Below are 24,403 nucleotides of genomic sequence, written 5' to 3'. Positions count from 1 at the left end.
TTATCGACTGCCATCAGGGGCGCATCTCTGCTCGAACCGCACCGCTTGCGAGCCCACAACTCCAAGCCGGCGACTTGAGCGCTTTCCGACACCACGGATCCTTCCTGTGTCCGCTGGAGAACCGAAACCCAGCACTGTACAGCCCTCATCTGGTTGGCGGTGTGCATCTCAATGACACCCATGTCCCAGAAGCAATCCTGGGGCTTTGGTCAGAGAAGACAGCCGTCAGTCAAGATCTGTACCACCATCTGTGCCAGCATCAACCTCTCCCAGTTTTCGGGCCTCTCAACCACCACCTCCTTTCCGCAGAATCACCGCAGATTCACCTTAAGGCGGTGGGAGTGTGTGCCCTCTCGATCCGTATTGGGAAGAAACAGGTTGACCATTTCATAAGCGTAGTGCCCAAACTACATCCACCATTCCTTTTAGGTGCTGATATTCTGGTCAGACTTGGCACCAAACTCGACACGGTCAATCAGATTCTTTGGTCCCAGGCTAACGCTAAGAGCGAGCCCCTGCCCATTGAACTTGAACACCTGACATCAGGCCAAACCATCCCAGAGGCATGTCAGGTTGCCAGCGAAGTTGACATGATGGTCCCTGCCAGGACCGCAGGCGTCCCCATCCGGCTCGCCATCCTTAAGGGACAGAAGATGCCTGGCTCCCAAGCATTCTTCCAGCCCTTACCCCATTTCTGGGAACTTAACCTTACAGTCTGTGGCATGCCCCTGCTTGAGTTGAACAATCGTTCAACCTACATCCTGGTCCAAAACTTGACGCATGCCCCAATCCAGTTGGGAGCACGAAAACAAATAGGGATGCTGGTCGACAACTCTTTCCATGACTTCGAACTGACCATACCAGTCATAGGAGAGTTACCTCCCTCCCTAGCCAGGAGTAAAACTTAGACAATGTCCTTTTCACGTTCCCAACCGCAATGATCACCATGGCCTGCCATGAAACCCTTCACGGGGAAGCCATTTGTGGCACAGCACTGGGAAAAGGGGGTGATCTGGTCGTCTACGCCTTAACGACTCAATCGACCGAAGCGACCTCAGGTGAGACACACCAACCACCTGAGGAACCCTATTCGGGCTTTGAGTCTGAGATAACCCAACAGCTTGCCAAAGCAGATGCCCTCACTACCGAGGACCAGAGAGACGCGCTACGGAAGTTGTTCCAGGACTTCCTGCCAATCTTCTCCCGAGACTCGCAGGACTGTGGGGAGACCCAACTTCACACGGTCCGCATCCCCACTGATCCGAATGTGCCACCGACCTTCGTACGCCAGTACAGGATCCCGTTAGCCGCATACGAGTCTATCCGAGACATCCTGGACAAATTGCTGGAGAAGCAAATCATCCGGGAATGCAACTCAACATATAATTCCCCAATCTGGCCAGTCTTGAAACCCACTGGGAAATGGCGTCTCACCATCGACTACCAGCCACTGAACAAACAGGTTCCTCTCTCCCGCTGGCCCATGATTCACCTGGATCAGGAGCTAGCTAAAGTCAAGGGAGCCCGCTTCTTCTCAACGGTAGACATCGCTAATGGTTTCTAGACAATGAAAGTTGACCCAACCGACCAATATAAGCTTGCCTTCTCCTTTGGGAACCGCCAGTATACCTGGAATCGCTGCCCTTTTGGGTATTCGAACTCCCCCGCCGAGTTCAACATTTTCCTCCACAAGGCGATGAGCGACGCGGCTGCACGCGGTAACCTCATCTATGTGGACGACATCCTCATGAGGAGTCGAACCTTCGAGGAGCACTTAGCTGAAAACCGTCACGTACTGGCACAACTTTCTGCTGCAGGAGCTAAACTGGCGCTTTCCAAAGGCCAGTGGTGCCGCACGAAAGTTGAGTACGTGGGCCTAACAGTGGGTGCTGAGGGCATTGAACCTCAAGCCGGGAGAGTGAGGGCCATTCAAGACATCAAAGCCCCAACCAGTGTATCAGAACTTAGGAGTTTCCTAGGCGTCTGCAACTACTCCCGACAATTCATCGAGGACTATGCAGAGATTGCCAAACCTCTCACAGACCTCCTGCGCAAAGAACAGCCTTTCACCTGGGAAGAGACCCAGGAACAGTCCTTCCGCCAATTCAAAGAAAAGCTCTGCTGCGCACCTTGCCTGGCTTACCCAGATAAAGACAGGGAGTTTCACCTTGAGGCTAGTTTCTCCTCCAAATGCCTCAGCACCGCCCTGGCACAGAGATACGACACAGACAAACGTGTCGTTGCTTACGCAAGCCGGCCCCTCAGCGGTGTGGAGATTAAGTTCTCCGACTGCGAGAAAGCCCTCCTCGCCACGGTCTGGGCAGTGGAACACTTTCGTAGCTACGTCGGGGGCCAGAAGGTGATAATCGAGACACATCACCAACCGGTCACTTTTCTAAACAGCCAGCGGCTGAGAGAAGGGCGGGTATCCAATAGCCGTATTGCGTCATGGATGATGGCACTGCAAGGCTACGACATTGAGGTAAAGTATGCCCAAAACCACAAGATGGCCTTGGGACATGGTCTAGCTCAATGCACGCACTGCGACTGCGAAGAGATGTCTGTAAGCCGGTCATGCCCTGTCACCACGCCATCACTGCCCACCTCTCATAGGTACTATGATGAGAATGTATGTAGAGACCTCCCCAAAGTCTATATCGATGGCTGCTCTTTCCACCATGCTAACCAGCTCCAAGCTGGGGTCGGAGTGGTGTGGACCAACCGTAGCGTTGATGAACCTAACCAGTACCAACTTGGCCCCAAGACAAGTCAGTACGCTGAAATTGCGGCAGTCCTCATAGCCCTCCAACAAGCCTCCAGGCAGGCCATGATGCAGGTCGTGGCCTGCTCGGACTCCAACTATGCCCGCCATAGCTTCATAAGCCACTTCCCCATGTGGAAAGAGAACGGCATGAAAAATGCCCGCAACAAGGAGGTCAAACACGCTGAGCTCTTCCTAGCCTGTGACCAACTGACGACAGGTCATGGACTGACTGTCTACTGGAAGAAGGTCAAAGGTCACTCCCAAACTCCCGGTCCTGACAAGGATGGCAACGATGAGGCTGACCGCCTCGCCAAACTGGGGGCAGAACAGGGCATAGTTTGGGAATTCAAGAACGAGTGGCTCCCAAATCTTCAAACTTATGCGGTGAGTGCCATCACTCGTCGGAGGGCAAGAGAGACACAGGAGGATGCCCAGATCCGCACCCAGGCCCTTCACCTAGGTCGCGAACTTGGAGACACCGACTTGGTGGCAATGCAGGAAAACGACCCGGTGCTCCAAACCATCCGTCAGCAAATGACGAACACCCTGCCACCCGTTAATGCACAACTCCCGCCAACGGAGACCAAAGAGTTGCAAACTCTCCAGTCCCAGCTCAAAAACCTGACACTGGAAAAGGGGTTGTTGGTTTATACCCACGGTGGTCACGGACCAGCCCGCTGGGTCGTCCCATCTGACCACCGGGGGGTCATGCTTGCTCACGCTCATGACTCACCTGTCGGAGGCCATAGGGGTGGTGAAGCCACACTCAAGACTCTCCAACAGGTTGCCTACTGGCCAGCAATGGACCACGATGCAAAATCTTATGTCCAAGGATGTCTGGTGTGCTGCCAATTCCAGCCAGCTCACCCACTGAGCCGAGCCCCACTCCAGCCGAGGGGGATCACATTCCCATGGTCCCACCTCCAAGTCGACTGGATTGGACCGGTTCCTAGGTCGTCCCGAGGTAACAAATACCTCTTAACGGTGACATGTGCCTTCACAAAATGGGTTGAATGTCTGCCAGCGCCCAATGACACAGCGATCACGACGGCAACCCTGTTGCTAAATCACGTGTTCAGCCGCTGGGGGCTACCCCTCTCAGTTGATTCGGATCGGGGCACCCATTTCACCTCAAGCGTCATGACTACCATGTACGACATGCTGGGAGTGGAGGTAAAATTCCATATTCCATATCATCCCCAATCGTCAGGTCAAGTCGAGCGGGCTAACCGCACCATTGTTAACATGTTGAAGAAATATGTCAGTAGGAATGGTAAAGATTGGGACACGAAATTGCCCCTGGTGTTGATGGCCATCAGGGCCACCCCACACCGCTCCACGGGGGTCACACCGTTTGAGATGATGACTGGGAGAGTGATGACTCTCCCACTGCATCTTTTCTACCATCCCGAGGACGTCAGCGTGGCAACCGCCTACACAGCCCACCAGTACGTGACCGACTTACGCAACCATCTCAGGGCCACATTCTCATGGGCCCAGGCAAACCTTGAGACTAGCTCTAAGGGGGCCAAGGCCTACTACGATAGGAAAACATCTCACACAGAATATGAAGTAGGCGACAGGGTATTCTATTTCAGATTCGCCAAGCCGGCCGGGATCTCTAAGAAGTTCCTCCCAAGCTGGTCAGGGCCCTTCGAGATCGTCAGTAAGCTATCACCAGTGGCTTACCGCATCAGGGTCTCACAACCAAGGCACCCAGCCGCGTACAAGTGGGTTCATGCGAATCAGATCAAGCCCTACAAACCTTTCACACCCCTTAGAGAGATCACAGTTGCCACACCCGAACGGGGAAGGCAGTCTCCCCCCCACAAGGGGGAAGACTCTTCATAGTCACAGTAGGATGTAACCGCATGCACTAACACCTAAACATCAACCTTTTCATGATACACAAACTCTGGTGTGTTGCAGGATGCATCTCCCTTGGATCGTTGGCATTCTCCTCGGCCTGCGAGTCACCCGGTCCACGGAGGTGGTCGAGCCAGGACCACCAACCGGCATCGTCCTGCAGGGGACACCCGGACTACTAATCACTAGGGCTGGGAATCGATCCGAATTTCCTCGATCGATCCGATTCCGATTCATAAGGTCACGATCCGATTCGATCCACGATTCGATCCGATTCGATTCGATATCGATCTATTTACAGACATAATGCAAATAAATACTGTCCCATAGACAAAACAGCTCCATGTGTTTGTGATTGTATCTGTGTACGTGTAAGAGGGACACAGAGAGAGAAGAGTCAAGAATCAAGTATTTATTTTAGACAAAAATCCAAGTATTATTTGAAATTTAAGTAACATATCCATGGCAGAATTAAAACAATGACCAGAACTAAACAACAATGACCAAATAAAATATAAATAAATTAAAATTAAGTGGCCCTCTATATTAGAAAACTACAAGAACCCCTGTACCCAGTCTTTGACAACCAGAGACTTGTGGAATGCCATACAGGTTGAGAGAGAGAGAGAGAGAGAGAGAGAGAGAGAGAGAGAGAGAGAGAGAGAACTTTCTCTTCGCTTGAATTCAAGTTTTGGTGGACGGTCCCTAGACCCAGACTGGCAGAGCGCAGCCGCTCAGTCCGGCTCCGCGCGTCAACACCGCCGCCGCATGAATGACGGCGCACTTGACCGACGCAGAGGAAACACTTCGCCGCTTCACGGGAGCGGAGTCAGCGGAGCCTTCATTCCAGAAGGTGATTTTAGTGGTGCCGCTTCAGCCATCTCGCTAGCTTAAGTTTCGGTTTCGTTTAGCCGGCACTCGCTTTTTATAGTGCGCCTTGCGCGTCAAAGAAAACAGTGCCTTTAGTCACCTGGAAAAGATCGATCCAGACATTTTTGGATCGATCTCGTGCTTTTTGAGCGTGAATCGATATCGGATCGCGGATCGATTTTTTGAACACAGCCCTACTAATCACCCATTGCGACCTCTTCACCCAGAGGGTTTACGTCAAACTAGACCCTTGGGATGTCTTCCGCAAGCACATCCGCCTTCCCCCACGCCTAACGGAGGGAAGGCTAAGCGGGACTCAAACTCACGACACCATGGAACATACTAGGCAGACAACCGTTCACATCCTTGAACAGCTGCAGAAGTTCTTGGTCACCGAGGAGGACCTCAGTGCCAAGGAAAGACCGAAACGGTTCCTAGGTGGACTACTCATGGCGGCATCAGCCGTCGGGTCTCTTTTCTCCATTGGCCTCTCCGCGGCCATCTCAGTAAGCTTAGGCACACTCCAAAGACACATGGGTGAACTCGATGAGGAGATGCCAGAAATTCAACAGAGAATCCTCCTTCAACAACAACAATTGCAGGACTTAGGAAAGACCCTGCAGGGGACCATAGTCACGGTCAACTTACACTCCATCCTGCTCAATAACACTGTGCATGCCGTAGAAACCTTATCAGAAATCGTCAGAGAAGACATAACATATGCACGCGTAGTCAGAGATCTTATGCAGGACCTCATCAGGAGCTCATCCGTTACTAGCCTGGGCGCTGGGAAAATCCCAGCCTATCTGGTCCCGTTAGACCTTGTCGAGAAGGTACTCCAATCCACTATGACCACAAGGGTGCAACCTTCACATGTACATTTGGCTTATAGTCTTGGCAGTGCAATCCCGATCTCTGTAGACCCTAAGAACCTGGGCATCGGATTCATCCTCAATCTGCCTATCATAGAGAAACAGAATATATATAAGCTAAAAGCTGTGTTAAATGTTGGGTTTTGGAGAGATGCTACACACATTCACCTCAAAACACCACCAACCGTTGCATACCACGACGACAACCCCTCGCTTTACCTTATTCCCAACCTTGACATGTGTACCAAAACCAAAGATATCCATTGGATATGTCCGAGCAATCCTTTCATCCGGGATGTGACTACCTACCTCTGCGGTCTGAGGACTGAATCACCAGAACAAAGGTGCCAGGGAAGCATGTCTGCCAAGGATGAAAGGGCAGAGACAAGAGTACAGCGAGCAGGAAATAAGTGGCTTGTCAACACACCAGCCACTGAAGTCCTACTGTCCCACGATCGCCATGATACCGCCACCAAGCTAGCCTTGCCAAATCAGACGATATTTGTAACAGTTCCCCAAGGAGCTACTATACACATTGATGACATAATACTCCATCATCTCAACCCGGACAGGTACAACGCGGAGATTGAGATCATGGATGCATTCATTGGCCACAATCTAACGATTGATAAAACCCTCCAACAATCACTTTTGGTTGAAGGAACAAAACTAGTGCTGTTCACCCTCAAACCGACGGGACTCACTACCACACCCTTTAATCACATAAGTAGACCGATACTCCACCAAGGAAACCCGGTCAGCGCAACCGCCCTCGGGCTCCTGCTTAGTGGCTGGATCATTACCGCCTACATAGCCTACATTATGTACAAACACCTGCAGAAGCTGCAAGCTACACTGGACTCCCTCCTGTTCGTATCACCACGCTTCACACACCTCCCACAGGCTAACTCCAACCTCCTCCCGGAGTAAGCCTAGCGACCACTAACCCCTTTTCTTTTTCCTCGCTTTCCTTCCGTCTTCGTTCTGTTTTTCATAATAGGAATGGGTCCTGTTTGAAATTTCCTGAATGAAATGATAATGCTGATGTTTGTATAAATTGTGCCTTAGTGATGTTTAATATAGGTTAGATAGTTAGAAGTCTCTGCCCAGACTTTGCCTCAATCTCTGCCCAGACTTTGCCTCAATCTCTGCCCAGACAATGCCTCCATCAAAGTCATGGACTTTAACCTGAGTGAACTGTTTAACCTCTTTTCCATGGAATATACAGACTGTTTGGACTCCCACGTGTTTCAAGGAATACATGGACGGTTCGGCCCTTATGTTGCTCCGAAGGTTGCGTCCCACACCTCAACCTTCAGACCAAAAGGGGGACTGTTGGGACCTCACTAGAAGGACTACACAATGCGGCCTACAGAAGCCTACACATGCGGCCAGGACAATGGGACAAAGGAGATAAAAAAAACTACAACCACCATTTTAGTGTCACCTCCACCTGGTCACGGGATCTGACGTCACACCGCTGGCGCGCCATTGGCTGCGAACTGCATGGGACTCCAGGGGGTCCCCCGGACCAGCCGTAAGCTATAAATCCCGCGGCCATCAGAAAAACTTTCTCTCTCCAAAGTAACTCGCGTTACACCAGGAGGTGAATATAACGTCTGCAGCGTTTTCCTTTGTCCTAGGCCGCAGTCTTTTCCCCAAACTCGCTGGACGAGCAACAGACTGTTTTACCCCTCTTTTTCTCTACTCGTTTTATTTTTCTTTTGTTTATCATTTTGGATCCCGAGGAGACCACCGCGACAGCGCGACTCTCCCGTTCCCGGCGGTAAGAAGAAACTTTCTTCGTCCCAGCTGCCAGCAGAACGGATAACTCGACCCGTCTTTGTCTGAAATCAGCTGACTAAATCGCCGAGCCCCGCGATTGTTCCTGCAGAAGGAAGAAATACTAACTGTTTTCTTCAACTAATTGGATCCGGCGCTGAACCAGCGCCCCACAACTACCGTCCGCTGCCGGCGTAAAGAAACGCCATCAACGCACGGACGGAAACCTCACATCGACGCATCTCACATCGACAAAAGTAAGAGGCTATTTGTCTGGGCAGAAGCAGAGATTCGATAGTGTAGGACATGCTTGTAATTCTTGTTAATGTGTTTTAAGTTCTGATCGCGGATCGCCGAGTCCGTTTGTTCATGTGCTGCTGTATGTGAATGTTGATTGGGTACCCACACAGCTGGGTTGATTTCTGTAACAGTGTTTTCGACTAACCTCCGCCATATTCGCGAGCTCAGAAAGCCTCTACTATCAGTTAAAAGACCGGTCTCGCGGAATAAATTCCAGTTCATTCACGCGAGCCCGTGTGATAGCAGCACGTTTTCTGTCCCTCCGAATATCGCTCGCGCATTTTCTCTCTCTTTGTGTGTGACCCGCTAACACACATACACGCCGCACACACGTGTCCTAAGCCAGCTGTTCCCGGCGGCCGCTAGGGACATAGCTACATCTGGTGGCTACATACGGCTATCTCTCTCTCTCTCTCTCTCGCTACTCCATCAGACCTCAGTGGCTCCGCCCCTGAACGCTGCGAGGAATAGCTCCACCTCTCTCTCTCTCTCTCGCTACTCCATCAGACCTCAGTGGCTCCGCCCCTGAACGCTGCGAGGAATAGCTCCATCTGGTGGCCGCCCATAACCACCTCTCTCTCTCTCTCTCTCTCTCTCTCTCTCTCGCGACACGCACGCACACACACGCACACGCACACGCACATGCACGCACACGCACGCACACGCACACACACACTCCACGTGTGTCTCTCCCTTTGTTTAAGCTTAGCTTTGTGTGTTAGGTAGTTAGGTAATAAGGCTTTGTTAATTGCAGTGTTATTGATTGTGATCATTATTACTGATTTTAATAAATCTTATTATATTATAACTAGCGGTCTCTTGTGCTTGTTGTGTATATGTCACTGGATAACAGCAGGTTGTGAAGGCTAGTGCTTGAATTTCACGCCTTTTTAATTGTTCGATTGGTTTTGTACTCCTATGCCAATGATCACGATGATTGGCATGTGAGTATAAAACCTCCATATTGAGACTGAATACAGTTTTAGGTTATCTTTTCCCTGATCCCAGGGTGGTGCCCCAGTTATTCATGATTATATCATGATGATATATTAAATATAATTATTAATACCGATAATCATATTGATATTGATAGTTAACTGTTGATAACCAAATCTGCCCCTGCTACAACCCCAACACCGGCGTCCATTTATGAAATTTTTTAATTGTTTGACGATGTGCCAATTTCCCAAATTGCTTGCAGGATTGTGCATGCCTTGACTTTGACACTGTAATATACCTAGGCTACTTTTGAGGTTGAGGTAAAGCTTAGCCTTGTGATGAAATGCATGCGTATTTTATTTTTATTTTCTTCATGAATGACTTAAAACCACTGAACACAACACTGGCAATGTGCAGTTCCATGCGCAGCGGGGATTTCTGGATTACTGTACAGTGGCGGCGACTAGCGTCAGGAGCTGAAACATCACTATGGTGGAGCTAAGAAGGCTCTAAGAGCGCTCCAGACCACTACGAAAGAGATTCGTAGCAAAGAACGTTTCGGGAAACGCGCGAAATGTTAAGTAGGAACTCTAAGTAGGGGTTACGAATGACGTCGCGTTAAGAAGGCTTCGGGAAACCGGGCCCAGTGCAATTTTTGCCATTAAGTATAGCAATAGGTGGCAAAAGTACTCATATTCTGTACTTAAGTAGAAGTACAGATACATGTGTAAAAAAATACTCTGGTAAAAGTAGAAGTGCTGATTCAACTCCTTAACTCAAGTAAAAGTAAGAAAGTACAGGCTCTGAAATGTACTTTCACAGTAAAAGTAAAAAGTAAAAAATTAATTTTTGCCGTTAATGAAACACAATACATCTTTTGATAATTTTGTTAGACGAAAAAAGTTCAGACAGAATAATCACGCCAGCAGCTCGTAGTTTTTCGGTTGACACAGGACACAGCGCATATGCCATGAGATTCTCTGAATCTTCTGAAGCGTCGCCGTCGGCAATACTCCCGGACCCCGCTTCGCTTCCTTCCTCCATGTCGCTGCTACAGTGCAAGTTCTCTACCGTCCCCTCACTCATTCTACTTCTTCCCGCGGTAACCTGTCCCCCCCCTCTTCTTCTCCCTCTTTCCCTCTTGTGTTTGTCACCTCTTTTACGTATGCTTTTACGTATTGTTGTCATCTGTGGAGGTTTTTTTTTTTTTAAGTAACGAGTTTGTTTTTACGATGTAAGGAGTAGAAAGTACATATTTGTGTGTATAAATGTAGGGAGTAAAAGTAAAAAGTCATCAGAAAAATAAATACTCAAGTAAAGTACAGATATCTGAAAAATCTACTAAAGTACAGTAACGAAGTATTTGTACTTCGTTACTTGTCACCTCTGGCAATAGCATATTTAGAAATATAGTACATTTCAGAAATTCAAGTAGCCTATAGACCTTCTGTAAACTAAGTGTAAAATAACACTTTGTTTTTTTAAGTAAAACACAATACTTTCAAGTACATTCAGAACATTGGAAACCCTGAATATTAGAAAACATCTCTCTGTTGGCGAGGGTTAACCCTCTGAAGCTAGCTACCACGCTAGCGTCCGCGCTAGCTGCTATATGTTTTGCATTGAGGTGAGAAACGTTCCGCGGTGCAAAAATGCGTCAGTTTTTTTAACGCGTTAATTAATTTATGTAATTAAGTCCCGGCCCTAGTATGTATACATTGTTTCACCTCATACAGATCCTGTAGTGCATTTTTAAAATTTGCATCAGAAGAAATGTAAATAGCGGCAACAAGAACATTGGTGAACTATCTGGGCAGATAGCATGACCAGCATGTTTACATGTTAGAGTTCTGTCGGTGTGTCTTTACTGACCCGTCTGCGGCGCACAGCATCTTTAAGTAATCTGATGACATCTTGTCCCTCACAGCCACTGGCTTTGAAACCCTTTGTCCACCTCAGAAGAATGCCCTGGAGAAATGACAGTCGAAGATGAATATGTAGAATTAATGATACACTATGAATGAAGATGAATTACAGAATTTAAATTTAAGTTTATTGAATTTAAAGTTGTTGTCTGCCCCGATGAAAAGTGCAGCCAAATGTTGCAACAGTCACCGTCTGTTTTTTGATGTCTTAGTAGACAACAATTTATAACAATTAAAAATGCAGCAGAATATTGGTTTCACTATAGCAACCATCACTGCTTACCAGGGAAACTTAAATGACAATACATTGGTTTACAATATGTTTCTATTACAATAAAATCCATCAGCATTGATCACGGACCACAGCCACCGTTGATTTGACACATTTTTACTGTGCGACAGCAGTGATTAACGCCACACAGAAACTGTGTCCCAAAGTGATATTTTTCATTTCAGAGATGAGCTCAATACATAGTCCTCCCTCTATCTAGTCCTCTATAGAGAACTCCCTGGATAGTGAACTGGGAGTAGTGATTGAGTGTATCATAGTATCATATTATCTAAACCCAAGGCTTTACTTTATATAATTTAAAATACAACTTCATATCATTCACACTTTAAGTTAAGGAAAATGTGCAAAAATAGTGGTAGATTAAGTTGGAATAGGCATGAGTGCTCGTCTTACACATACATTGAATGAAACATTACCTGGTCCAGCTTGCTTTGATGACAAGGGAAGGAGAATGTGAATCCCAGAGGTAAGGATGCATCTCTCATGCCCATGTATTCCAAAAAGTCGCCAATGCAGTCTGCAATGTGGCTGAAAAGCTGGCACGCAAGAGACAGAAAATATAAATCAAATACTGAGGTGACCTATTTTATAAGTTAAGTGCATAAAAAAATCACATATTAAACAAACTGGTGTTCAATACAATTAAGTGTGACACATCAGACAAACTCTTCACGTGTAGAAGAGTTCACAAAGTGTTGCTTGTAATCATGTCCTGAGGCGTAGAGGAGTTAATATCAGATTTGTATTCATGATGTTCTTTTTGTCAGAGGACCATTCAAACACTGAAAGCTCCATCCTTCCAGTTGCTGTAATCACTTATTACAGTGTATTATTTCAAGGCCAGTGATGTTTCTACCTCTTCCCCCGTGCCCTGCATCGTCTCCTGTGGAATACTGTAGATCTTGTGATGCATGTCCACATTGTGTCCCTTTCCACTTCGCACTCGCACCAGCAGAACCCGAAAGGTGGAGCCACCAAGGTCCAAGACCAAGAAGTCGCCATGCTCTAATGAAGACAAGAAAGACAAGAATCCTGAACACGTACACAACAGCATTATAGAAAAGAGAAACCTGAACCAAATCAAGTCAAATAAAATATTTGTTTTTCTCTTAAAAGCTACCTGTGCCGTCTGGTGTGTCTCTAACGTAGGTGGGAAGCATCTTAACGCTCGCCTGCTCATGGGTTTGTTTAGACAGGCCTTGCATCATCTCCGCACTCATTCGCTTCTTCACCTCCAGCAGCTGTTCACGGCTCAAACGCAAGGTGTCGAGGATGCGCTGACGCTCGGCGTGTTGAGCAGCGAGACGGTAGGCTACCGCCGTTACCATGGCTGCACCTTTACCACTGCCACACTGCGACTGCAGGAAACGTACATCGCAGTCCGGCACGATTCGCCGCACCATCTTGTGGAGCCTCCTGGAAAACCTAGGAAATAGAAAAAGAAGCTACGCTCTGTTCATTTCGGTTGTTTTGTCGTCGTGTTAGTTTTTCCATGCTGAACTCGATGAAAAGCAAATGTGCACACTCAACATGTGGATTCAATAAGGCCATTTTTTGTGTGCTATTCAACTCTATCCAGCTGACATTCATGTTATCCTGCTGCTCTACAGCTTATTGAATACTTAAATCACAAATTGTTCTTGAAGTAACTGAAACCTAAAGTCTGATTTTACTGCTGAGTAATAAATAATATTTACTGTAGCACAAATAAACAAAATATAACTTTTAAAGAGAGCATGTTGCATGTCAGCTTTATAGGAAATAAAAAATAGATGAATATTATATCAAAAAAGAAATAAAACTGGTTAACCACTAGGGATGGGACAATTTAATCGAGGATCGCAAAAAAAAAAAAAAGATCATGGTGAAGCGGGACACTCGTTAATATAGTTATGAGTGACTTGAAAAGGCTGTCGAGATTGTGATAAATACTGTTTTTAAAATACAGGATACAATTATTTTTTTATTTTTATGTCTCCTTTATTTATGCAAGACTCCACTCCAGTTAAAAGGGATGTTTATTAAAAAAGGTTGTGTCTTATCAGAGACCGTAATAAAAATGTTCTTTCTTGACAAAATGTAAATCGAAAATGACTAGAAAAGCGCTATAGAAATGTAAGTCCATTTACCATAACGTGAATCGCAATTATTGTGGCAGGATAATTGTGACATGAAATTCAATTTCTTTTGTTTTTTGAAGTGTACACCAATCAGCCAAAACATTATGACCACTGACGGTTGGGATAACACTTATTATCTCATTATCATGGCACCTGTCAGTGGGAGGGGTATGTATGAGGCAGCAAGAGAACATTTTGTCCTCAAAGCTGGAAGCAGGAAAAATGGGCAAGCATAAGAATTTGTGCGACTTTGACAAGGGCCATATTGTGATGGCTAGATGACTGGGTCAGAGCATCTCCAGCTCTTGTGGGATGTTCCTGGTCTGCAGTGGTCAGTACCTATCAAAAAAAGCCAAGGCTCATTGATGCACATGGGGAGTGAAGGCTGGCCCTTGTTGTCCGATGCAGACGAGCTACTGGAGCTCAAATTGAATTGGTTCATGCTGGAGCCGATAGAAAAGTGTCAGAAGACACAGTACAATGCATGTTTGTTGCATATGAGGTGTGTAGTACATCTGTGGGATGTGCTGGACAAACAAGTCGAATACATGGAGGCCTCACTTTGCAACGTACAGGACTTACAGGATCTCCTGCCTATGCCTTGGTGCCAGATAGCACAGCACACCTTCGGTGGTCTAGTGGAGTTTTGGCTAGGGGTGGGAATCGAGAACCGGCTCCAACTAACCAATTCCATCGGAATCCTACGCCTCCAATGTTATCGATTCTTCTTAACGATTCCGCACCACGTTTTCCGGTTTACTCGAAATTTTGCGTCGCGGTACATTGCGTCACTCTTTCTGCGACGACCCTGCGCGCGCCGACAACCTATAATCAACGAGGCAGCATCATGGAGAGGAGGAAGCGATTGAAAGTCTGGCTACATTTCACCAAACTCGATGAAAATGCTGCCGTGTGTAATCAGTGGAGGCATAGACCCATTGTAGCGTATACGCAACAAAAGATCATGTTGTCTTTAGAGCGTCATAACTCCGTAATGGTTTGCGCTAGAAACATGCGTTTTTTTCCTCTTAAACTAGAGAAAGGGGGCTAAACAACGGTACCCGGCTTGCCCATGTAAGCGATTAATTTCTGACAACAAAACGAATGCGTATAGTTGTAAAGATGTGACTAGATGTCTCCTCGTCTCCGTGGCGCATTTCCCCCTTTTGTTTATGTATATCGATCAACTTCTCATCTGCCATCTTGCTAGTGACATAGAGAGTTACGTTTATGCATCGGACATTCGTATTTGCTCCCGCAGCGGCTTTTGCAGCCAATCGGAAAGCCTGATTCACGCTTGGCCGTGTTTGCCCCAAACGGGAGACACACACACACACACACACACACACACACACACACACACAATCCAAACAAGTGTGTGCAACTTTCTATGTTGAGCTTTTCTTTCGTTATAATGGTTTGCGGTGCTTTTTTAATAAAATGTGTAAAAATTCAAGGTGCGTTTTTTATTTATTTTTAATTTATGGGCTAAAATCACCTATTATAGTGTATATAAGTATTTATTGAACTACTCAGGAATCGGTAAGAGAATTGATAAGGAATTGGATGGATAGGCAGCATCGACAATGGCATTGATATTGATAAAAACGTATCAATTCCCACCCCTAGTTTTGGCAGCAAAAGGGGGTCCTACACAATATTAGGAAGGTGGTCATAATGTTATGGCTGATCGGTATGTGTGTGTTTGGGAGATGCACCAGAGGGGTATTCCATCAAACTCGCTAAGCGCAAAGCCGGGCTAATTTCGATAAGCCTCGCTACCTTTAGCGAGAGTTTCGTTCCATCAACGTGACTTGAGGCACTCTCCGCTAAGTAACCATGGGTATTTATCCGACCAAACTAGCCTGCCCCGGGGCAGGCTAACCATCAGGCTTACTTTAGCGGGGGTTTCAGAGAAGTCCGTCTGTCGGAAACAACTGTACCAGCAGAAGGTTCCGCCAAGCCTAGTCCTCGTGATTTCGTCACGTGAAAGACCAAAAATTACCAAAATTACATATATGAAATATAAACAGACTATATTTTCATCAAGCGTCTAAAAATACATGCTTGCAATTAAAAAAATATGAATAAATCGTTTATTTTGTTTAAGACCGACTGGCCATATGATTATTTAAAGCCCCCAGTTGGGTGAGTGGTGATGCACCTGCTTGAATTTGGGCATCGCAGGTTCACATCCCGGTGAGGACATCTCATGTGTGGTTTCTTATTTTTTTTGCCTGTCTTTAGATCAGAGAATTAGACCAACATTTTACCTTAACTATAAACCTTACCTATAAATATATCATACAATTTCCCGAGAACCCAAATATAACTTGCAAAAACATGATAGGCATAAAGATGTTATTATTAATAGCATGTTATAGATCCCAATGACAAAGGCATCGCTGCATGCAATTTTCAGCCACATAAATTCCTTTCAGGTGAGTTCATTAATAGATTCATTGAATGTATTCATTAAATTGTTGAGATAAATGAGTTGGTCAATGTAGATGCATTTACTAGGCCTATCTAAAAAAAGACAGAAAGAGAGAGAGAGAGAGAGAGAGAGAGAGAGAGAGAGAGAGAGAGAGAGAGAGAGAGAGAGAGAGAGTTCCAGCCAAAGAAATAAGTTTCACAAAGTTCCATAGACGGGGGTTGAACCGTGGCCGGCCGCGTGCAAAGCCAGCGCGTTACCTCTACACTATCCTCACGTACAAGAACTCTTTGTCAGTGTTATATTAGAACATGTTACTCTTAACATGCTTCCGGCTTTGCTACAGTGCAGACGCTTTTCCTCTTTGCTCTCACCCCTGCCTGCGATTTTCTGCTATTTTTTGCTATCTGCTTCTCCTCAATAACAAACAAAGAGCAGCAGCTCCTGGATATTTACAAAACCAGTGGGATTATATTTTCTTTGAGATAAAACGGGCATTTTTCAATATTTTTACGACTTCCTCAATGCTACGCGAGGAGGCCTACACAAGATAAGCCTGAGCCTGCTAAAGGTAATTAGCAGAAGATGCCTCCCTTCTCTACGGAAGATTACCATAAACTCCTACAGAAGATTTTACTGCTGGAAACAAAAATTAATCGGTTAGAAGTAAATGTAGAAGTGAATGGACTTTGTGGGAACAACACCACTCTAGCACTGACTCAAAACAGTGCTAGAGTGGTGTTGTTCCCACAAAAATGAATCGGTTAGAAGTAAATGTAGAAGTGAATGGACTTTGTGGGAACAACACCACTCTAGCACTGACTCAAAACAGTGGACAGGAGCATGCTAGAACCCAGCTAAGTAGCAATAATGAAGCTATGAAGAAACGGGAGGATCCTGTACACGGTAATAAATCTACCAGCGATAATCCTCCCTGGAACACACTTGGTGCGAAGCCAAAGAGAAGACCATTTCCCTGTGACATGGGAGAACGGATAACTGGCAGGACCCAGCGCCCCGATATCTGTGATCTGACCGGCTGGCCTGCGTTACCATCTCCATCCAGGCACAGCGCCTCCTCAACCCCACTGCCTCGTAGGACACAGCAGCGGACAGCTGGGGAGAGGAGAGCTACCAAGAAACCTCCCCAGCAAACAACTGTTCAACTAAAGAACAGGTTTGCTCCACTGCTGCAGGACCATGGATCCCCCTCTGACTGCCTGGATAACCCCCCACCACCACGCAGCAGGGTAAGACCTGCTAACTTAAAGCCACAGAGAAAGCTAACGACAGGGCCTGAAAATCTGATTGTGGGTGACTTTTCTGTAAAAGATATGAAAAGCAGTAATAACATCAAAGTACTCTGCTTTCCGAAGGATACAGTGTCTGATTTGGAAAAAAGAATCCTGGAAATTGTGGCTGCACACCCAACTGTGAAAAATATCATTCTGCACATTGGATTTAATGACATTGAAAAACAACAATCAACAGAGTTGAGAGAGGACTTCAACAAACTCTTTGAAACAGTCAGCTCTGTGAATGCTGAGGTTTTCATCAGTGGCCCTCTGCCCCCGACCGGGAGAGGAGCTGAGACATTCAGTAGACTGTTCTGGCTCAACAAATGGCTCTCAACTGCATCTCTTGCTCGCCCAATGCATTTTATTGACAATTTCCGCTTTTTCTGGGACCGCAGGCATCTTTTTAAGACAAGCGGACTTTGCCTAAATAAGCTAGGGGCAAAGCTATTCATCACCAACATGTCTTACTGCCTGCGTCATCCATCTGTCGCCAAGGACAAGAGACGAGAGGAACCAACAAAGAGGGAAGACGAAACACAGATTATCAGAAACGTCGAAGGAGGACTGAATGTGGATCCCTCCCCCACCCCCCCCAAATCTCCATCCAGGTCTTCATCATTCTCCCTCCCTCCAATAAACCTTTCTCTCCCCTCCTCCCCCTTGGAGTTCCAAGAGCTACCCCCACCTACCCCCCGCCCTTCTCAGATTATCAACAACGTCGAAGGAGGACTGAATGTGGATCCCTCCCCCACCCCTCCCAAATCCCAATCCAGGTCTTCGTCATTCTCCCTCCCTCCAATAAACCTTTCTCTCCCCTCCTCCCCCTTGGAATTCCAGGAGCTACCCCCACCTACCCCCCGCCCTACTCAGACCCCCTCTCCCAAGGCTGCAACTAAGTCACCAAAACTCAAGACCCCCTCTTCCAAAGCTGCAACGAAGTCACCAAAATCCAAGATCCCCTCTTCCAAAGCTGCAACGAAGTCACCAAAATCCAAGACCCCCTCTCTCAAAGCTGGAACTAAGTCACTAAAATCCAAGACCTCCAAGACTCTTCCCTTATGGCCACCTCTTCCCTTTTGGCCACCTGATCCCCACCCTGACAGCAGCCCTGAATATTACTGAGACAGAAAAGGGTTCAGCAGTAGACCGCATTATCAGCTGGACCCAAGGTCGCCTACATCAAAACATGGCACCTTCTGCATTCCTGTTGTGACTACTAAGAGAGTAAACATTGGGAAACTTGAACACACTGCTAACCTAAACAATCTCATTCCTGTTCTCTCAAAATCAAAGTCAACCTCAAAGCCTGTCAATAACACCATCAGGATGGGTCTGCTAAATGTAAGGTCTCTTAATAACAAATCATTTTTAGTCAATGATTTTATTACCACTTCTAAACTTGATTTTATGTTTTTAACTGAAACATGGCTAGAACAAAATAACAGTGCAAGCATTCTGATCGAGACAGCACCCCCCAACTATAATTTTATTGATGTTTGTAGATCTGGGAAAAGAGGTGGAGGGGTTGCTGCTATATTTAAAAATACATTTCAGGGGAAACAGATGTCCCTTGGTGTTTTTCCATCATTCGAATATCTTTGTGCTGTGTTGAAATGCTCTCCCAGAGTTCTCCTGTTAATTATTTACAGGCCACCTAAATATTCGTCAAATTTTTTCGATGATTTTACTGAATTATTGTCTAGCATCTTCACTGATTTTGACTGCCTAGTTATAACTGGTGACTTTAATTTTCATATTGATGATTTGAATGACAAGGGTGCAAAATAACTTTTTAATATTCTAGACACATTTGACCTTTCTCAACATGTGAAAGAGGCTACTGATTGTAAGGGACACACCCTGGACCTGATTATCACAAAAGGTCTCAATGTTTCTGATGTTTTTGTGACTGATCCTTCATTGTCTGATCACTTCTGTGTTTTCTTTAATATTTCTTTCATTCCTGACACACAAACAGAATCAAATAAGGTCAAAAAGCGGTACATCAATGAACATGCCAATGTACTCTTTAAAAATGCCATTTCCTCGTTACCACCTCTAAACCCATGTCATGCTGATGATCTTGTAAACATCTTTAATTCCAAAATTCTGAATGTCATAGATGTCATTGCACCTGCTACGGTTAAAACAGTTTCTGGTAAGCAAAAGGCACCCTGGAGAAAAGCTGCTGTTGTGACAGCCCAGAGAAGAGAGTGCAGGAAGGCTGAACGAATCTGGCGGAGTACTAAACTTCATATTCACCATGACATCTATAAAGAGAGCCTCCGGGCCTACAATTTAGTCTTAAAAAGTGCGAGAGAAACATACTTCTCCAATATCATAAACAACAACACTAATAAGGCGAAAACCCTATTTGCAACTGTTGACAGACTGACCAACCCCCCAACACAAATACCAGCTAAACTCCATTCCACGCAGAAATGCAATGAGTTTGCATTCTTTTATACTAATAAAATTGAAGGCATCAGACGCGCCATCAATATCTCAAACAAAAAAGTTGGATCACCACCCTGTTCAGGCAAAAGTAACACAGCAATGATGGCAAGCTTTAATGCCATAGACTCTAAAACTCTAGTGGAAACGGTGACAAATCTAAAATCATCCACCTGCTGCCTTGATGCTTTACCTACCAACTTTTTTAAGAATGTTTTTGACTGCCTATCAATAGACGTATTGCAAATAGTTAATAACTCCATTCAATCAGGCAATTTCCCAAAGGCCTTCAAAACTGCAGTCATTAAACCTCTTCTAAAAAAGCGGAGCCTAGATGCCTCTATTATCAACAACTACAGACCAATTTCAAATCTACCCTTCATAAGTAAAATAATTGAGAAAGTTGTCCTCCAACAACTAAATCACTTCCTGGCTTCAACTGGCTGCCACAACAACTTCCAGTCAGGATTTCGACCTTTTCATAGCACCGAGACGGCCCTTATTAAAGTTGTAAATGACATCCGTCTTAACACAGACTCTGGCAAAACTTCAATATTAATGCTATTAGACCTCAGTGCTGCATTTGACACTGTCGACCACTCAATACTCTTGGACAGGTTGGAAAACTGGTTGGGGCTCTCAGGCACAGTCTTAAACTGGTTCAAGTCATATCTACAAGATAGGAACTATTTTGTTTCCATTGGCGACTTTGTATCAGAACCTACCAATGTAACGCGTGGAGTCCCCCAAGGTTCAATCTTGGGGCCAACTTTATTCAACATCTACATGCTCCCACTAGGACAAATCATGCAAAATAATAACATTGACCACCATTGCTATGCCGATGACACCCAAATCTATGTAGCACTATCACCAAACGACTATCGCCCCATAGATCTTCTGTGCCAGTGCATTGAGCAAGTCAAAGACTGGATGTGCCAAAACTTCCTACAACTAAATGAGGACAAAACTGAGATAATTGTTTTTGGTGCTAAAACAGAAAGGTTTAAAGTAATTCAACACCTTCACTCTCTGTCCCTGAAAACCTCAAACAAAGCCAGAAATCTTGGGGTTATTATGGATTCTGATTTACATTTCGACAGTCACGTTAAATCAGTAACAAAATCAGCCTACTATCACCTAAAAAATGTAGCAAGACTTAGAGGGCTCATGTCAGCTCAAGACTTAGAAAAACTTGTACATGCCTTTATTACTAGTAGGCTAGACTACTGTAATGGTCTCCTTGCAGGTCTTCCGAAAAAAACTGTCAGGCAGCTACAGCTTGTTCAGAACGCTGCTGCTAGAGTTCTTACAAAGACCAAAAAATGTGAGCACATTACACCAATTCTTAAATCCTTACATTGGCTCCCTGTATGTCAGAGGATTGATTTCAAAATCCTCCTGCTCACATATAAATCACTACATGGTCTAGGACCGAAGTATATCACTGATATGCTCCCACTACATAAGCCTTCTAGACCACTAAGATCTTCTGAGACCAATCTGTTAGTGATTCCCAGAGTAAACAACAATCACGGGAGAGCATCATTTAGTCACTATGCAACAAATGGCTGGAATAAACTTCCTGAAGATGTAAGACTTGCCCCAACTCTGACCACTTTTAAAACTAGACTGAAAACTTTTATGTTCACCATAGCTTTCTGCTAAATCTTTTAATGTCTGCACTGTTTTTAATTATTGCAAATATGTTTTTATTCTATTTTCTTTCTGTAATGCATTTTTCAAATTTTTATTATTTTCTTTTAATTCTTCTATTTTTCTTTTCTTTTTTCTTCTCACTTTGTTGTATGATGTGAAGCACTTTGAGTCTGCCTTGTGTATGAAATGTGCTATACAAATAAAGTTGCCTTGCCTTGCCTTGCCTTAACGGTACTTCCGTTTTTAATCGCTCGGCAATTCTTGCCCAAGCAGCCTCGCGATTTTTATTTATCACTACAGTATTCCCTTTATTGGTTATGATGAGTTTGTACTCCTCGTACAGTTCCATCAATAATTTTTCTCGATGATTTGACATTCACGGTTCTGGTCTGGCTTCATATCCCGTGAACGTGCGTAACACGCGACAACGTTAACCTGGCTTGAATTAGCCTCAACAAGGCGCGGCTGAAATGCGTTAATGGAATGGGTTTAGCCGCAAGTGGAAGTTGGCGTTAGTTGTAACCAGGCTTAACCAGGTAAGCGCCGCTTTAATTAGCGAGTTTGGTGGAATACCCCTCAAGACAGACGTGATTGTATTCAGGAACACTTACACTGGATGATTCTTGTAAACAGATCCATCCACTCCAATGGTCGTCCGCAGCTTCTCAGCTGCTTTATTATCCCGGATCTGCCGCAGTACCGCCACTAGAGCGGCAGCACACAAGTGTGCGGCCCGTGTCGACACGATCTGACACACCCTCTGAGTAACGATGCAGTCCTCAAGCAACGGGTTCAGACCCAGGCCGAGGAGTACCTTCTCCGCACTCGCCAGACCTTCCTCATCTCTGCAGGTAAAGCAGAATACACACATTCATAACTTAAACTACACTTATTTAGAACTTATAACTATAACTTTGACTGCTTAGTGTGATCTGAACAAAGGTCGATATTGAAGAAAATGAAAGCATGGAAGGACATGTGCCTGCTGTGGCTCAGGGTTAAAGTGATGGTCCGGAGTGAAATGGACCCTAGGTAATTTCCACCAAGACCTCCAGCCAAACACCCCCTCGGAAGCATTTTTAGCGATGGTCAGCAGTGGTCGAGATAGGGCGATCATCCCCACTAATAATGCATGGAATGTTACCAAACTTCTGCAGTAGTACACATAGGGTCTGTACTCACAAAACGAGGCATTGTAAAGTTTGTAAGTACATTTGCCTGATAGCTTCTACTGCTAAAGCTACGCTGTTTGCGTAGACGGCACAGTGTTTACACAGCTTCTTCTTCGTTGGTGTTTAATGGCAGTCGGCGTATACCCGGCTGTTTCCGTGACGCGAGTTTCACGCCAGCGTATGAAAAAGTTTAGACGATTTTTTTATAAATGCTTGTATTATCATGTCAACACTTGTCGACCTGATAATATAAGCATTTATGAAAAAAAAAATTAAGCAAAACCTTTTCATACTCTCGCATGAAACTCGCGTCACGGAAACAGCCGGGTATACGCCGACTGCCATTAAACACCAACGAAGAAGAAGCTGTGTAAACACGGTGCCGTCTACGCAAACAGCGTAGCTTTAGCAGTAGAAGCTATCAGGCAAGTGTTCTTTTTAAATAAACTCCTGATGTACTTACAACGTTACGTTTTGTGAGTACAGACCCTATGTGTACTACTGCAGAAGTTTGGTAACATTCCATGCATTATTAGTGGGGAAATTTACGAGATATACTGTAAGTACCATAGCGCTATTACGAAGCCGTTCGGCTGATCGCCCTATCTTGACCACTGCTGACCATCTCTAAAAATGCTTCCGAGGGGGTGTTTGGCTGGAGGTCTTGGTGGAAATTACCTAGGGTCCATTTTACTCCGGACCATCACTTTAATCCGGGGGTTAGTGGCTCCTTTTGCCTACATGTACACCTTGAGCACAAGGCCACCTTGCATGGCCACAATGGCTTGCTGCCACTAGTGTGTGTGAATGGAAGAATGAAAAGCACTGTACAAATGGAGCCATCAAGGACACAGTTTTTGGTTTTGACTGGTGAAGCAGATCCGAGTCTCACAGAACTGTGCTCATTCAATTAATTATTCATGGTGTTTAGTTAAAGTGGACACCGTTCGTCTGCTTCTTTCAATACCACTACATGCCATGAGTGCATCAGACTTTCTCAAACACACACAGACTAACTTGTCATTCTCGATGGCAAAGATGTAGCTGGTGTTGAAGCTTCCAGTGGTGAGGAGCTCTGCTGTAGTCTTGCCCTGGAACAGAAGCTTCTCTTTGGCCATTCTCACTAGGATGAGACGCACCAGTTCCCCCATGTACAGGCCACTGATCATCTTCTCAAACCTGTATGCCAACACACGAAAAGAGGGTCAAAATACTGTCACATCCATAAGAGTTTCATCCATACCTTTAAGAGGCCTACCAAAATACTGTTTCTAGACACGCACATACACATGCCATATGTCTGTCTAGTAGGGCTGTCAACAAATATTCTAAATTCTAATATATATTCCAATAGTTAAAAACAGAATTCCGAATGTGAAAATTAATATTCGAATCATATGTTAAAAAAAACCCACAACAGCCGCAGCAGCGGCGCGACTGTCTGCTTTGTAAGTGGGCGTGCGCCTGAGGTGAATGAAGCAGTATAGCGAGGAAAAGGACGCAACAAAGTGAATTATCTGGATCCACGCTTTCATCGCCTCATTCAGTTAAAAGAGGAACAGGGATGGCAGGGCTATACTGGAGGAGATGAAACAAGTGAATGTGGCAGGCAGTGAGGCCACAGCTCGCTCGGAACGTTCAATGTCGTTCTATACT

The 24,403-nt window shown here is 45.5% G+C and overlaps 1 protein-coding gene across 1 annotated transcript in view; it reads right to left on the bottom strand.

Annotated features, from left to right (window-relative positions):
- The window catches only part of hk2 (hexokinase 2), a 72,266-nt gene that overhangs the window by 16,206 nt on the left and 31,657 nt on the right, over positions 1 to 24,403 (bottom strand). Inside the window, exons 8-13 of the mRNA XM_084024131.1 lie at positions 23,765 to 23,926; positions 22,187 to 22,420; positions 12,731 to 13,035; positions 12,467 to 12,615; positions 12,027 to 12,146; positions 11,266 to 11,361 (exon numbers count right to left, since the gene is read on the bottom strand). Coding sequence (XP_083880257.1) covers positions 11,266 to 11,361; positions 12,027 to 12,146; positions 12,467 to 12,615; positions 12,731 to 13,035; positions 22,187 to 22,420; positions 23,765 to 23,926 — 1,066 coding nt within the window. The remainder of the gene's footprint in view (positions 1 to 11,265; positions 11,362 to 12,026; positions 12,147 to 12,466; positions 12,616 to 12,730; positions 13,036 to 22,186; positions 22,421 to 23,764; positions 23,927 to 24,403) is intronic.

The sequence above is a fragment of the Eutrigla gurnardus genome (assembly GCF_963514095.1).
Source record: "Eutrigla gurnardus genome assembly, chromosome: 13".
NCBI classification, from domain to species: Eukaryota; Metazoa; Chordata; class Actinopteri; order Perciformes; family Triglidae; genus Eutrigla; species Eutrigla gurnardus.
The sequence above is the reverse complement of the archived record's forward strand: the minus strand, read 5'-3'. Positions and strand labels throughout refer to the sequence as shown.